Consider the following 12,958-nt stretch of genomic DNA (forward strand, 5'->3'; position numbering starts at 1 on the left):
AATCGACAGGCAACTGAATATGACCCAGCAGTGTGCTGAGGTGGCCAAGAAAGCCAATGGCATCCTGGCTTGTATCAAAAATGCTGTGTCCAGCAGGAGTAGGGAGGTGATTGTACCCTTGTACTCCACTCTGGTGAGGCTACACTTTAGAGTATTGTGTCCAATTTTGGGCACCTCAATACAAGAGAAATGTGGAGGTGTTGGAGTGAGTGCAGAGGAGAGCAACAAAGCTGAAGGGCCTGGAAAATAAATCTTATGAAGAGCAACTGAAGGAGCTGGGGCTGTTTAGTTTGGAAAAGACGAGGCTGAGGGGAGACCTCATTGCTCTCTACAACTACTTGAAAGGGCATTGTAGAGAGGTTGGTGCTGGTCTCTTCTCCCAGGTTATTGGTGATAGAACAAGAGGGAACTGCCTAAAGCTACAACTAGGTAGATTTAGACTGGACATTAGGAAAAAATTTTCACAGAAAGAGTGGTCAGGCATTGGAATGTGCTGCCCAGGGAGGTGGTTGAGTCACCAACCCTGGACGTGTTTAAAGGTCATTTGGATGTGGTGCTTGGGGATATGGTTTAGGGATGAACCTTGTAGAGCAGGGTTATTGGTTGCACTTGGTGATCCCAAAGGTCTTTTCCAACTTGTATGTTTCTGTGATTCTGTGATTTTTATGTACCTGGGTGATAGGCACTGGAGTCCTTTGAGTTGCCAGCTCCTTGGTGCATCCTTTCTCTATCCCACTTCTTTGCTGGAATGAAGCTTGTGACACACCCCTGATGCGAGCCACAGCATGTTCCCAATCTGGATAGGGAACAGTACAAAAGTAGTTTTTCAGTGAAAACTTTCATTTACCCACCTGAAATGTGGTCCTATGCTTTAGGCTAGGCTAGTTGTAAAGGACAAAGTCAGAGAAATGACAGCTCAGAGGTAGGTACCAGCCTTGCAGGCTAAGAGGAAGAGTAACAGAGTGCTGCAATGTAAATGCATCATTACTATCCATTGCAGATAAGGAGAGAGCTCATTGAAAGTGATTTTTTTTTTTAATTTGTGTTTTTAAATGAACTTGCATGGGAAGTGCACAACAGCTTTATGATGTGCTCCTTGATAACCTTCTCTTCATGGGTGACAGGAGTTTCTAGGGACAAGTTTCAAAGCAATCTGTCTGTGCCCTCAGTTTCAGGACTCTGACTCATGTGGCAACAGGTTAAAAGTTGAATGAAGCAATTATTTTCCCTACTGCCTGCCTCATCCAGCTGACAGTTTGTGCCACCATGATGCTGGGAAGACTGAGGGTCTTGCAGGGCAGCTCCTGAGTTGCTGTGGTTTCAAGAGCTGTTATAAACGAAGCCTTATTCCAGAGGCTTCGTACTGATGCATCCTAAATTTAATACACTCAGTTTTGTCTCTGAATTTGTTGTGAGTTAGAGTGCTAGCATACTTGTTTTTTACAAGAATCCAAAGTGGACTCTTACTGTAGATGTTGATCCAGCCAGCATGTTGAATAGCCCTGTGTGTTGTGTACTGTTGTCTGTTCTGCTGTTTGGTTGATATGTGCTGTTGTTTCAGTTGGGTTTCATATTTTTTTTTAATAAACAAAAAATCCAGGGTCACGTTTGGCTGAGATGACACTACAAACATTTTTGCAAGGATAGATAGCTGGGAATCAGCCTTGTTCCTCTCTGAAACTAACCTCATCAGAAGGTCATAGGGACGTGGAGCATTGGTTAAAAAAGGAATGAAAAGTTGCTCATAGGCATTTTCCTGCAACCATTGTAGGTCCAAAAAGTGAAAGCTTGTCTCAGAATTTATTTAATTTTGGTAGCTAGGGTTGGATTAATCTGCTCACTATTTTCATTGTTCATTCCTCTGTGGTTTATTTTGGGTCATTTAATTTCAACAAGGCTTGATCTGTTTACCACACTTTCTACAGTATCATGATAGGGCCACACAGCTCTTTTATAGTATGTTCATTGCTAACCAGGAGCTCAAAATACTATTAAATGAGGCACAGACATGGGTAAGTTTAGAAAGGACAGTACATTTTTGTATGGTTGGATTATTTTGGAAAGTTTTCTGAAATAACCAATTTTTTGTGCACTGTGGGTTGCTTTGCAGAGCTTGGAGTAATGGTATATGGTAGCTGTGTTCTTTCAGAGATGAGAGCAGAGGGCTGGCTGAAGGCACTCTTCAGGCTTAAGGCACTACAAAAGGCACTGTGTTTGAGTCCCTCTCAATCCTTATTTGAGGAGCACTTTTGTTTCCATAGGTAATTTGATTTGCTGTTTTAATTTTCAGATTTGCTATGTGAACCATTCATGCACAAGATATGTTAAGGTTAAATAGATCTCAGTTTTAAATGTCTTAATCAGTTGGCCTCATCAGCCAACATAGAAGCTTATGCTCATTACCGGTGCTAAGCATGCTGCAATTTAGCATTATGAAGGTGATGGCCTTGTTCCCCCAAATGGAAGTGCCAAGTTTCTTCCATGCCCATCAAGCCATGACTATTTCTGGATCTGCTCACGCCAGCATGCAAAGTAATATTCCTTTTGTGTACTTTATTAGACCAGGCAGCATTAGTGATTTGCACAACAGAAGTCAGAAGGAAGACATGGTGTCCTGAAAATGGCTGCATTTATACTAGCATCTGTACAGCTCCAAGGACTGTTCTTGAGAGCTGAGACCTTTTTTTTTTCCTTGAATTTTTATCTTTCTTAAATTGGTCTGGCTTCTGCCATTGAGCACACTCCTGAGCAGTGGCCAGTTCAGAAAAAAGGCTGTTCTCAATGGTTTGATAGTGTATAAATAGCTGTTTGCATTCCTGTTGGCCTTGGTGCAGAAGAACCTTCCTGAACACGTTTAACTCACTGCTGTGTAGGTAGTTACTGCATACTTATGGTGGATTAGAGGCAGAACCAGCAATGTTCTGGTGTTAGAACAAAAAGTGTGGTATTAGTGCTGCTCTTCTGGGACATACGGAATGTTTTGTAGTGGTGTGTGTATGCATATGCATATGCAACGTACGTGTCTGCTGTGTGATGTTCTTGCACAGGGATCTTAATGTTTTCTTGGCTTGGCTACAAGTTGTAAAGCCCTTATACCAGTGAAGGGAAAGTTTAAAGAAGCGTTTAAAAAAAAAAGTCTAAATTTGGAAGTTTACCTTTGTACAAGTTGAGTGTGTGTCTTCGTTTAAAGAGTGGACAGATAATTTTACTCCCCCGTAAGAGTAAAATAAACCACTCTCGTTAAATTGGAGAGAAATATAGAATTCTATTCAAAAATACACAGAAAAATACAGAACATATGAATCCTTAACACCTAATACATATACAGGATACATAAAAAAAACAAAAATCCTTCCTCCAACCAGATTAAACCAAAAGCTCCAGTGCTCCTTTTCTCTCCCACCATTGTCTCCCTTCCATTAGGCCTAAACAGGCTGAGGTTGCACAGGACAAATTAGTCAGTCCTCTGCAGGCCATAAGCAGGCTTACTCCCCTGTGTTACCAGATAAGGACTGCCTCTGGAGAGCTGAAAGGAGGGAGAAAAGAGACAGAAACTAACTCTGCAGATAATTTTGTAGGGATGCAGGCATTGTGGTAATGAAATAAAAAGATTACACTTTCTGGGGTGTATCTTCCAGACTGTCTAGTCCTCCTGGAAGACTTCTCAGAGATTTAAGGCTTCCCAGTGTGCCTTAAACCCAGGACAGTGTGTCAAATGCAATTTGACTAGTGCTTCAAGTCCTCTGGTCACAGCTCTTAAAAATTTTGTGACTGTTTGTGAGCTGTGTCATCGAGGAGCTTCTGGTATCGGCACATCCTTCCCTGCAGCTGCACCACCTGCTGATGCATCCTACAATTTTCCTTTCTGGGGGGAAACCTACCAGTGCACCTGGTGCTGCTCTGCCTACATTTTGGTCAGCATGCACTGCTTGCAGAAATGTGCTCTATGTCCATCTCCTCCAAAACAAGCCCACTCCTATCTTTATTGTCATATAACTGTCTATAAGAAATTCCTGCTTTCAGGTTGATCAGGAGCTCTTTTTTGTTGTTGTTGTGTACCTCCAGTCTTAGCTCCATCCACTGCTTCTAAATTTAGGCTGTGAAAGTACCAGCTTGACTTCTGTTCTCTTATACTTCAATGGAAATAGCTCAGAGTTGTGGTGATGTAATAAAAACAGGAGGCCAGAAGGCAGTGAACTGGAATAAGGGTGAACATATGAGAGAACACAAGCAGAGAGTGACCTTAGATTCTTACTGCCATGAACTTGCTTAAAGGCTGCACTTCTCTTAAACAAGATTTAAATTTATTACTCGTAATGTAATGTCATTTATTTAAAAACCCAAACATTTATGTTATGGTAACGACTGGCAGTTCAGGTAATACTCAGAATATTAACTGTACAGCAGTGATCTGTACTTAACAGTGAAAATGCTGTTTCAAAGTCATTCCCACTTTTTCTTGGCTAATAGCTGTAATGATCATAGAATCATAGAATCAGTCAGGGTTGGAAGGGACCACAAGGATCATCTAGTTCCAACCCCCCTGCCATGGGCAGGGACACCTCACACTAGATCAGGCTGGCCAGAGCCTCATCCAGCCTGGCCTTAAACACCTCCAGGGATGGGGCCTCAACCACCTCCCTGGACAACCCATTCCAGGCTCTCACCACTCTCATGGTGAAGAACTTCTTCCTCATGTCCAGTCTGAATCTCCCCACTTCCAGCTTTATTCCGTTCCCCCATCACCTCCCGATATCCTAAAAAGTCCCTCCCCAGCTTTCTTGTAGACCCCCTTCATATACTGGAAGGCCACAATAAGTCACCTCGGAGCCTTCTCTTCTCCAGACTGAACAGCCCCAATGATTCATCAGAGGTAGTGGGCTGAGGCAGAGCTCAAGGCCGTCAGCTTCTCTCAGCCTGCCACATGGTTCCCAGGAAACACCCTGTATTTCATCAACTCTTCCTTAGCTTATGGTGTAATATTTTGCTCAAAGGCAATAAACTGTCATGAAAAGCAGGAGACCAATTAGTGTGACTTCTTCTTTCAGGGTCGTTGTACAAGGGAGAACTGCAAGTACCTTCATCCACCAACGCATTTAAAAACTCAACTGGAAATCAATGGCAGGAACAACTTAATCCAACAAAAAACTGCAGCAGCAATGCTTGCCCAGCAAATGCAGTTCATGTTTCCAGGGACACCGTTACAACCAGTGGTAAGTGTATTTCTCTGATGGTGTGAATGGTAAGTAAGGTTGAAGACAATACTGACCTGCAAAAGTTCTCTAAATTAGTGTCAATAAAAATATTTCCTGTCTATGGACTTAAGCAATTGCCAAGACATGTTTATTTATATTTGCATTTGAAGATATAATGGAGTGTTGCTGTAGATTTTATATATTTTTCAATCCCAGAATAATTTGCAGGTTTTATTTCCTTTCTTCATTTTTTCCCTTCACTTTATGTCAGGTTTAGTCTAGATTTGCAAGGCTTTTACCTGTAATCCTTCTGGAGGTGAAAATTTGTGTAATAGTAATACTATGATGCTAGTAAGATAATTTGAGTATGAAGGCCAATGTTCTCAGGAGTCTATGGGTTTGAATGACTTTATTTAGTGTTTAATCCCAGTACCAGCAACAAAGGTTAGTGTCATTCTGAGTAGCATTTTCTTACTCTCATGAAATCCAAAGTGTCCCAGAGTAAGACAGAGAACTGCTGGTGCATTTTCTTTACAAAAGTCAGCATTTTTCCTTAAGGTAGTGCACATGTGCCTGGGACACTTCAAATCCAGAAGCCTAAATGAAACTTGAGTCTTGTATGCATGAGTAGTATCTTTGGATATACATTAAAATAATTGACTGCTCTGGGCTGCCTTTGCACTTGAGTTCCTCACTGCTACCAGACTTCCAAAGCATGTTTAGGCAAGTAATCTGAATTAAACTTTTCACACATGGCTGCTAATGTTTTCTCAATCTGAATGCCTAGTGTAAGACATCTCACTGGAGTGGGATTTCTTTCTCTAACTTGAGGCATCTGGAGTGTTGGCATCAACTTCGACACTGGGCTTCCAAAGTCCGTTTGTAGTTTATCAGAAGACATAAGAACTTCTAATTACTATTTGTTTGGCTTGTTTTGGACTTCTGCATTTGGATTAAAATACTTGTTGGTTTAAGTGCCTTTGTCTTTCCATGGGCTATCACACGAGTCAGATGTAAGCATCTCAGAGAAAGACATCTGTATTTGGTCACAGATAGCTTACCACTGATGCTTTTTTCAGATGTATTTTTACACTTGAAACATCTGGTGTAAGGTGGGGAGGTGTGAACAAAAATTGACTGTCAGGAGTTCCTGAATTTCTGGTATATGTTTGTCAAAATGTATCTTGGTATATTGGCAGAATCATAGAATGGCTTAGATTGGAAGGACCTTAGAGATCTCTTCTCCAAACTCCCAACATGGGCACAGACACCTCACAACTAGACTCATCTGCTCAAGACCTTGTCCAACCTGGCCTTGAATATCCCCAGGGAGGAGGCATCCAGAGTTTCACCACCCTCATACTGAAGAACTTCCTAAGATCTAGTCTAAATCTACTCTACCTCAGCTTAAAACCATTCCCCCTTGTCCTGTTGCTAGACACCCTTATGAAAAGTCCCTCTCCAGCGTTCCTGCGGGATCCATTCAGGTGGTGGAATGCAGCTATGAGGTTCCCCCAGAGTCTTCTCTAGTCTGAATGTCCCCAGCTCTATCAGCCTATCCTCATAGCAGAGGTGTTCCAGCCCTTGGGTCATCTTTGTGGCCCTTCTCTGGATTCATTCCAACAGCTCTGTGTCCTTATGATGGGGACACCAGAACTGGACGCTGTATTCAAGATGGGATCTCACGTGTTTTGATATTTCCTGGGGTTTTAGTGCTTGAGCTTTCACCAGAAGGGTTTTGGTGAAGTAATAGATTTCACCTCTTAGTATTATAAGAAAAATTGAAGTGGCAAAATTATACTTTTTTCCCTACTCATTTATAGTTCGAACTGTGTAATTTAATTGACGTAATGCCTTCTGTACTGATCCCTGTGATAAAAATGCTGGGTTTTATTTCCCTGTCTCACAGAAGTTGCCAGATTAAGATGACTCAGCCTTGACCAAATGGATATAAAAATGAAAGAAAATTCCATAGAAATCATTTAACATGTGGGTTTATTCTTAAAATTGTATCTGATACAAAGGTGTTACTTGTATTTCACATAACACATATTGTCCTCAACACAGATGAACCATTGTTTTATATGAATGTTCATTATTATTATGCTCTAAAGAATTTAGCTTGCACTTGACATATAAATGGCTGTTTGATATCAGTCAGTTGTGATCTCTGATAAAACCAGAACATGATTCACTTTTAAGTCTTGTGGTGGGTTGAAATTACCCCCCAAATAATTTGGAAAACTACCCCCCCAAAATAAAATTGCCAGACCAGCTCAGTTTGGGATGGGAGCAAATGAAACTGTAGTTACAAGCAAACTAAAATCTAGAAATATGAAATGCAATGAATATGTAGGAAATATAAAATATTTACATCTATTTATAATTTATAAATAACACAAAGACCCCACTGGACAAAACCAGGGGACTACCAATAGCTTCCCTGTCTCCGCCCCCTTCCTCCTGTACAAGGGAAAAGAGAAAAGACTAAAGCAGAGAGTAGCTTGTTAGTTACTTAGCCACAACAAGAATGCGGCCAAGGTCAGCAACAGCCAAGCAAATGCCACTAGCTAGCATCAGCTAGAGCAAAGAGCCAAGAAAGAGAGAGAATTGTTTATACAACTAACTTTGTGTTAGTTATCAGACCAATGGGATTATTTAGACTTTATCATTATTTCTTGTTTACATAGGGTGGTAATTTATTTACATTCTACCACTTTCTACTCAAGATCTGTGGAAAATTTCCTAGGCATCAGCCTAAACCAGCCACAACTCTATAGGGTGGGTAGATGCCATTTCCATACCATTGGGTATCCTAGCTAATCTGCTGCTCAAAGCATCTTCTTGGTACTTTCTCACATTCGTTCATAAGTTAGTAATTTATTCCAAAGACAAAAACAAAATGTCCCAAACCAAACAAAAAAACAAACAGAAATAACTTTTTAGCTCATATGCTTTCTCTTGCATATTTTCTACATGCTGCACATGGCTGCCTTCTTGAACAGAGAGATAAGAAAGACACTCCTACTTCATTAAGTGTTTTTAAGTCTTTCCTTAGTGTTCTACTGTTTTGTGGTTAATTTCTAGCTGCTGGCTTATTTGGGAGCTTAATTTCTGACAAAACTACTCTGAGATGTGTCCTGTTTTTCTGCATAGTTTTTCCTCATTTATAATTATAACTTCGCTTTGGGGTAAGTGTCAGCTCTGCAGAAATAAAACACATTCCAGGTCTGACTGTGGTGATGTTCTGCCTTCACCACCCCCCGCCCCATGGAGCTGGTGGTAACAAACCCACCATTCTGCTTTGGCAGGGCTGTGTTTTAGCATCACACAAGTGCTCTTTCTTCTGGTCATGACTTCACTGACTCACTGTAGGAAGGCATGAAACAGATATCATTCCTTCTAATCACATTTTCTTGTGAGATGAACTCTGGCTAAGCCTGAATAATCCCTTTCTAAATATTGTGTGCAGCTGAGATTATAATATTTATTCTGCTTGCCACTGGTGACAGCTGAGCACACAAACATTTGCAAAGGTGAGGTTTTTTGATGTGTGGGCCATAGTAACATATAATTGCAGGAGGTGACAAAATACAGCACGCAAAGGGATGGAAGCTACATGCCAAAGAGCTCATTATATATACCCTTGTTAGAAATATGGCTTTAATATAGTTAATAGTGCCTCACCTGTGAAATCTGGTACTTTGAAAAATAGCCTGTTTTCCCAAGGAAAACAGACATTGAGGAAAAGCAATACAATCTATGTTATTTCTGTTGTTAGATGTGTAAATAAGCCTGCAATGTAAGCTGGACCTCCATAGAGATTCAGGTTCGAAGTACGACTTCCTTTGCATGGGCAGTCTCTTTTCCAATAATAGAGCCACAAGGATGGTTCTTCGTGTGCTACTGGAATGTGTTACATGATTAAAAGAAGAAAGTATGCTGTGTGTTTTTCCAGCTGTTTGAAATTTTTTCATTAAGGAAATGAATCAATGCCAGAAAGAATGTGCAAAAGACAGCTAGCAAGCTCTTGATTAAGGGTTTGGGTTTTTTTCATCGTGATCTGTGTTTTCCTTTTGCAGCCCACGTTTCCAGTGGGTCCCACAATAGGAACGAACACGGCTATTAGCTTTGCTCCTTACCTAACGCCAGTAACACCAGGAGTTGGCTTAGTCCCGACTGAGATCCTACCCACGCCACCTGTCATTGTTCCTGGAAGTCCACCAGTTTCAGTGCCCAGTTCAACTGCTACCCAGAAACTCCTCAGGACTGATAAATTGGAGGTACTGTAGACACTGTCGTGACTAGAAATACAGTCCTTTGTTAGGCTGTGTGAAAGATCCTGGAGGGAGAAATTCTATTGTTTTAGAAATGATGCTTGAATTTAGTTGCTACTAATAAAGACCTTGTAATCAGGCAGGATTTCTACACTTGCAGCCAGTGGTAATTAAACACAGTTATTTTTAAGGTAGTGTGTTTGCTCAAAATTAATACACGGGCATCAATATGAATTTTCATTTTTTTTGGTAAAGTTTGTGTCCTCCAAAATATCTCAGGTATACACACCTTTAAAGGTATACAAGCATATTTTTTTTTTCAGTATTAAGTCTGTCCTGTTTTTTTATGCACTGATATGAGGGAAATTTTATAGCCTTATGGATCAATATTAGAGGAATGTTACAGCCCTTCAGCCTTGAGCTACAAATGGAAACATCGAATGTTACCAGCCCTGCAGCAGGCTGAAGGGGCAAGCCGCCAGCTATGCGCAGAGTCTCCCTGGTGTTGATGGATCTCCGCATGGCTGGGCTCAGTGGAATCTGTGATCCAAGTAAACGAGAAGGCCAAATGGCTCTTGCAGAAATGAATGTCCTTTCCCAAAAGCCTAAGCACTAATGTCTAGAGCACGTTTCTTCTTTATAAATCAATGTGTTCATTGTGTTAATTTTTGAAAATTGTTTTTTAAGGAGGATCCCCATTTTGTCTGTAGAGTCCATAAAAAATACAGTGCATCTGATGCATAATTTGCCTGGGTCTAAGCAAGAGAAACTCCTTCCCTACCAGTGGAGCTTCAAGAATATAAAGTGTAGCCGGAAAGGGAATGAATATTTTGTGATTCCCAGCTAGTTATGCAGGGGCAGTTACTTCAGTAGGTATCTTTCTCAAGTGTTTTCTAGACAGGAAAAACAAAAGGTATTTGGGAATGCTTCTGTTGCATGTCAGATTCATTTGGTCGCTGTACCACAGAGCTGCCTGAGGAGCCAAGTACGCAAGGGTAAGCTAGATGCATTGCCCTGTCCTAGAAGAAGGTGGAAAGTTTGTTACATTCAATTCACTGAAAAACTTTTAACTGGGGAAAGGGTAAGGTCTGTCTTTTGGGGGCGTGGGGCTCTCCCTGTCCTTTTGTGTTGTGCCAAGCTCTTCCCCTGCAACGGGTGTTGTTTTGTACATAGGTGTGCAGGGAGTTCCAGCGGGGAAACTGTGCACGTGGAGAGACTGATTGCCGCTTTGCGCATCCAGCAGACAGCACAATGATTGACACAAACGACAACACCGTAACTGTGTGTATGGATTACATAAAAGGTCGTTGCATGAGGGAGAAATGCAAGTATTTTCACCCTCCTGCACATTTGCAGGCCAAAATCAAAGCGGCTCAACACCAAGCCAACCAGGCTGCAGTGGCAGCCCAGGCAGCTGCGGCAGCTGCGACTGTGATGGTAAGTGCTGGCATATGGCTGCCTTTTTTTGACAGAAGCTCTTTGATGCCTATTTTGCTTCAATTTAATGCTGTTTGCTTATACTTTCTTTTCTCTTTTGCCTCTTTTTTTTTTTAATTTGTTTTGTTAAAAGACAAGAATTAATAAAATTATTAGTATTGCTTGATGGGAGGAAGCACTTTTTTCTTTATGCCTTTATTTTAATGCTGTATTTCTATCCAAGACAGTGAAGCAAATGACACTCTATACCACTTCTGTTCCCTGCCTTAATTATATGTTAAATCTGCCCTTAGTATTTCCAAACAGAAACAAAATTGGTAGTCTTCAATGTCCCCTGGAAAACAGGGGCACATATGCTGGTTTAGCTCTTTGATGACAGATATACATGTGGAAATTTGGAAGAAAAGGAAGAAAAACAAGGACACCTTTTGCTTCAGAGATCAGTGGTAGAGAAGAAACCTGTATTAAGATTCAACTCACTCCACCCTTGATATCAGACAGTTAGATATCTGAGTCTAGCCTGGCTTCCTTGGTCTCACTTTATAGGTAGTGGAGAAAAAACAGCACATTCATCTGATCCACCGTTAGTGCCTGTCTGAGGATGAGAAAGATACACACCTGTCCCCAGTGACTAAAAACTATTGACTGTATGTTTTTGAACTTTGTTAGGTGACTCCTGCCTGGAGATTATCCTTGCCACTCCCGGAAATTATTTGAATTATGGGGTAGTAAACTAGAATGGGAATCATGAAGAAAAAGCGTAGTAACTATAGTCAGAGGAAAAGAGATTGAGAGCTTTCCATTTTCAGATCTTTTAAGCTTGCTCTTAAAACTCTTCAGACAAGTCAGGCCATCCACTTACCAATATAGGATCTCTCTTACGGTTGCTACCAGGAAAGTTGATAAATTTAAATAGAGTGGTATTGATAAAGTTAAATAAATCAAACATGCAGAATCTGACTTGGGAGACAAAATTGCTGGCAGCAAATCAAAGAGTCATTGTCCTTATCGCTGGCAGTGGACAAACAATTAAGCAGATGTGGTTTGTGGACTTGAAGGCAGTGCATGCAATAGCTATAGACAATACAGTTATTCTCTGGGTAAAAAGCCTACCAGAAACACAACACAGTACAGTATATAAGTAGCCCAAGCTATTGTATTTAGCGTATTAGCAAAGACCAGACTTTTTGAGGGACAAAGGGTAAGTTATGCAAGAAAGCAAGCTTCCAAACAGAGGAATGTTCCTTAAGTTTTAATGTTATATGTCTTATAGTATCCACAGTCTCTGTCTCAGATTGGGTGATTTTTAGTTAAACTTTCCTGTGCTTGCAGAAATTGAATACCATCTGGAAACTAAAAGCAAAAGGAGATTATTTTTTTATTCTAATTAGCTTCAATTGTGCAATATTTATTGTCCATTTAGAGAATGTAATATTTCTAGGCAGTATACTAAAGAAAAAAAGAGAGAGAAGAAGGGATTAATTTATTTGTGCTTCAGTAATAGCTGAGTTTATATCCTGTGATTTTAAATAAGCTATAATTGGAATTGCATTAGCCCTCAAAGCAAGATGAAGCATCTTTGGAAACACAGGATTGAAATATTAGCATTCTAATGTCATAGGAGAAGAAGCAGGAACCTCTAATTCAGGATAATGTTTTGCAGAAAAACATGTACAAAATATTGTAATGGCATATTTAGACTGCCAAATAGAAAAGATTCTTTACAATCCAACTATTTTTTAATATACATTTGAAACAATCAGATGGAGTGATTCACAGGAATAGCAATTATAAAAAAAAACAAAAAAACAAACAAACAAAAAAAATAGTAGAAAGGATACATGCCTGCAAGGCTAACCAAGAACAATCAAAAATACTCACTTGGACCTAGAGAGCAAAATCAAGGCAAAAATACAAATTATTACCTTCAGAGTTTGCTTTCCATTTATTCCCAAGCTGAAATTGTGTCTGAGAGGTCTTACTTTCTGGGGGAGATGGTTGTATTGGTATGGTTCAAAGGGTGCTCATATACATGATCATTGTGGCCTG

The 12,958-nt window shown here is 40.4% G+C and overlaps 1 protein-coding gene across 10 annotated transcripts in view; it reads left to right on the forward strand.

Annotated features, from left to right (window-relative positions):
- Positions 1-12,958, forward strand: part of MBNL2 (muscleblind like splicing regulator 2) — a 78,386-nt gene that overhangs the window by 37,901 nt on the left and 27,527 nt on the right. For 5 of the 10 annotated variants that reach the window (XM_054380788.1, XM_054380777.1, XM_054380798.1 and 2 more), the window contains exons 2-4: positions 5,049-5,213; positions 9,278-9,478; positions 10,646-10,909. In XM_054380788.1, the coding sequence (XP_054236763.1) occupies positions 5,049-5,213; positions 9,278-9,478; positions 10,646-10,909 (630 nt within the window). The remainder of the gene's footprint in view (positions 1-5,048; positions 5,214-9,277; positions 9,479-10,645; positions 10,910-12,958) is intronic. The other 5 variants (XM_054380843.1, XM_054380834.1, XM_054380851.1 and 2 more) reach the window with 3 other exon arrangements.

This window comes from Indicator indicator, chromosome 1 (assembly GCF_027791375.1).
Source record: "Indicator indicator isolate 239-I01 chromosome 1, UM_Iind_1.1, whole genome shotgun sequence".
Classification (NCBI taxonomy): domain Eukaryota; kingdom Metazoa; phylum Chordata; class Aves; order Piciformes; family Indicatoridae; genus Indicator; species Indicator indicator.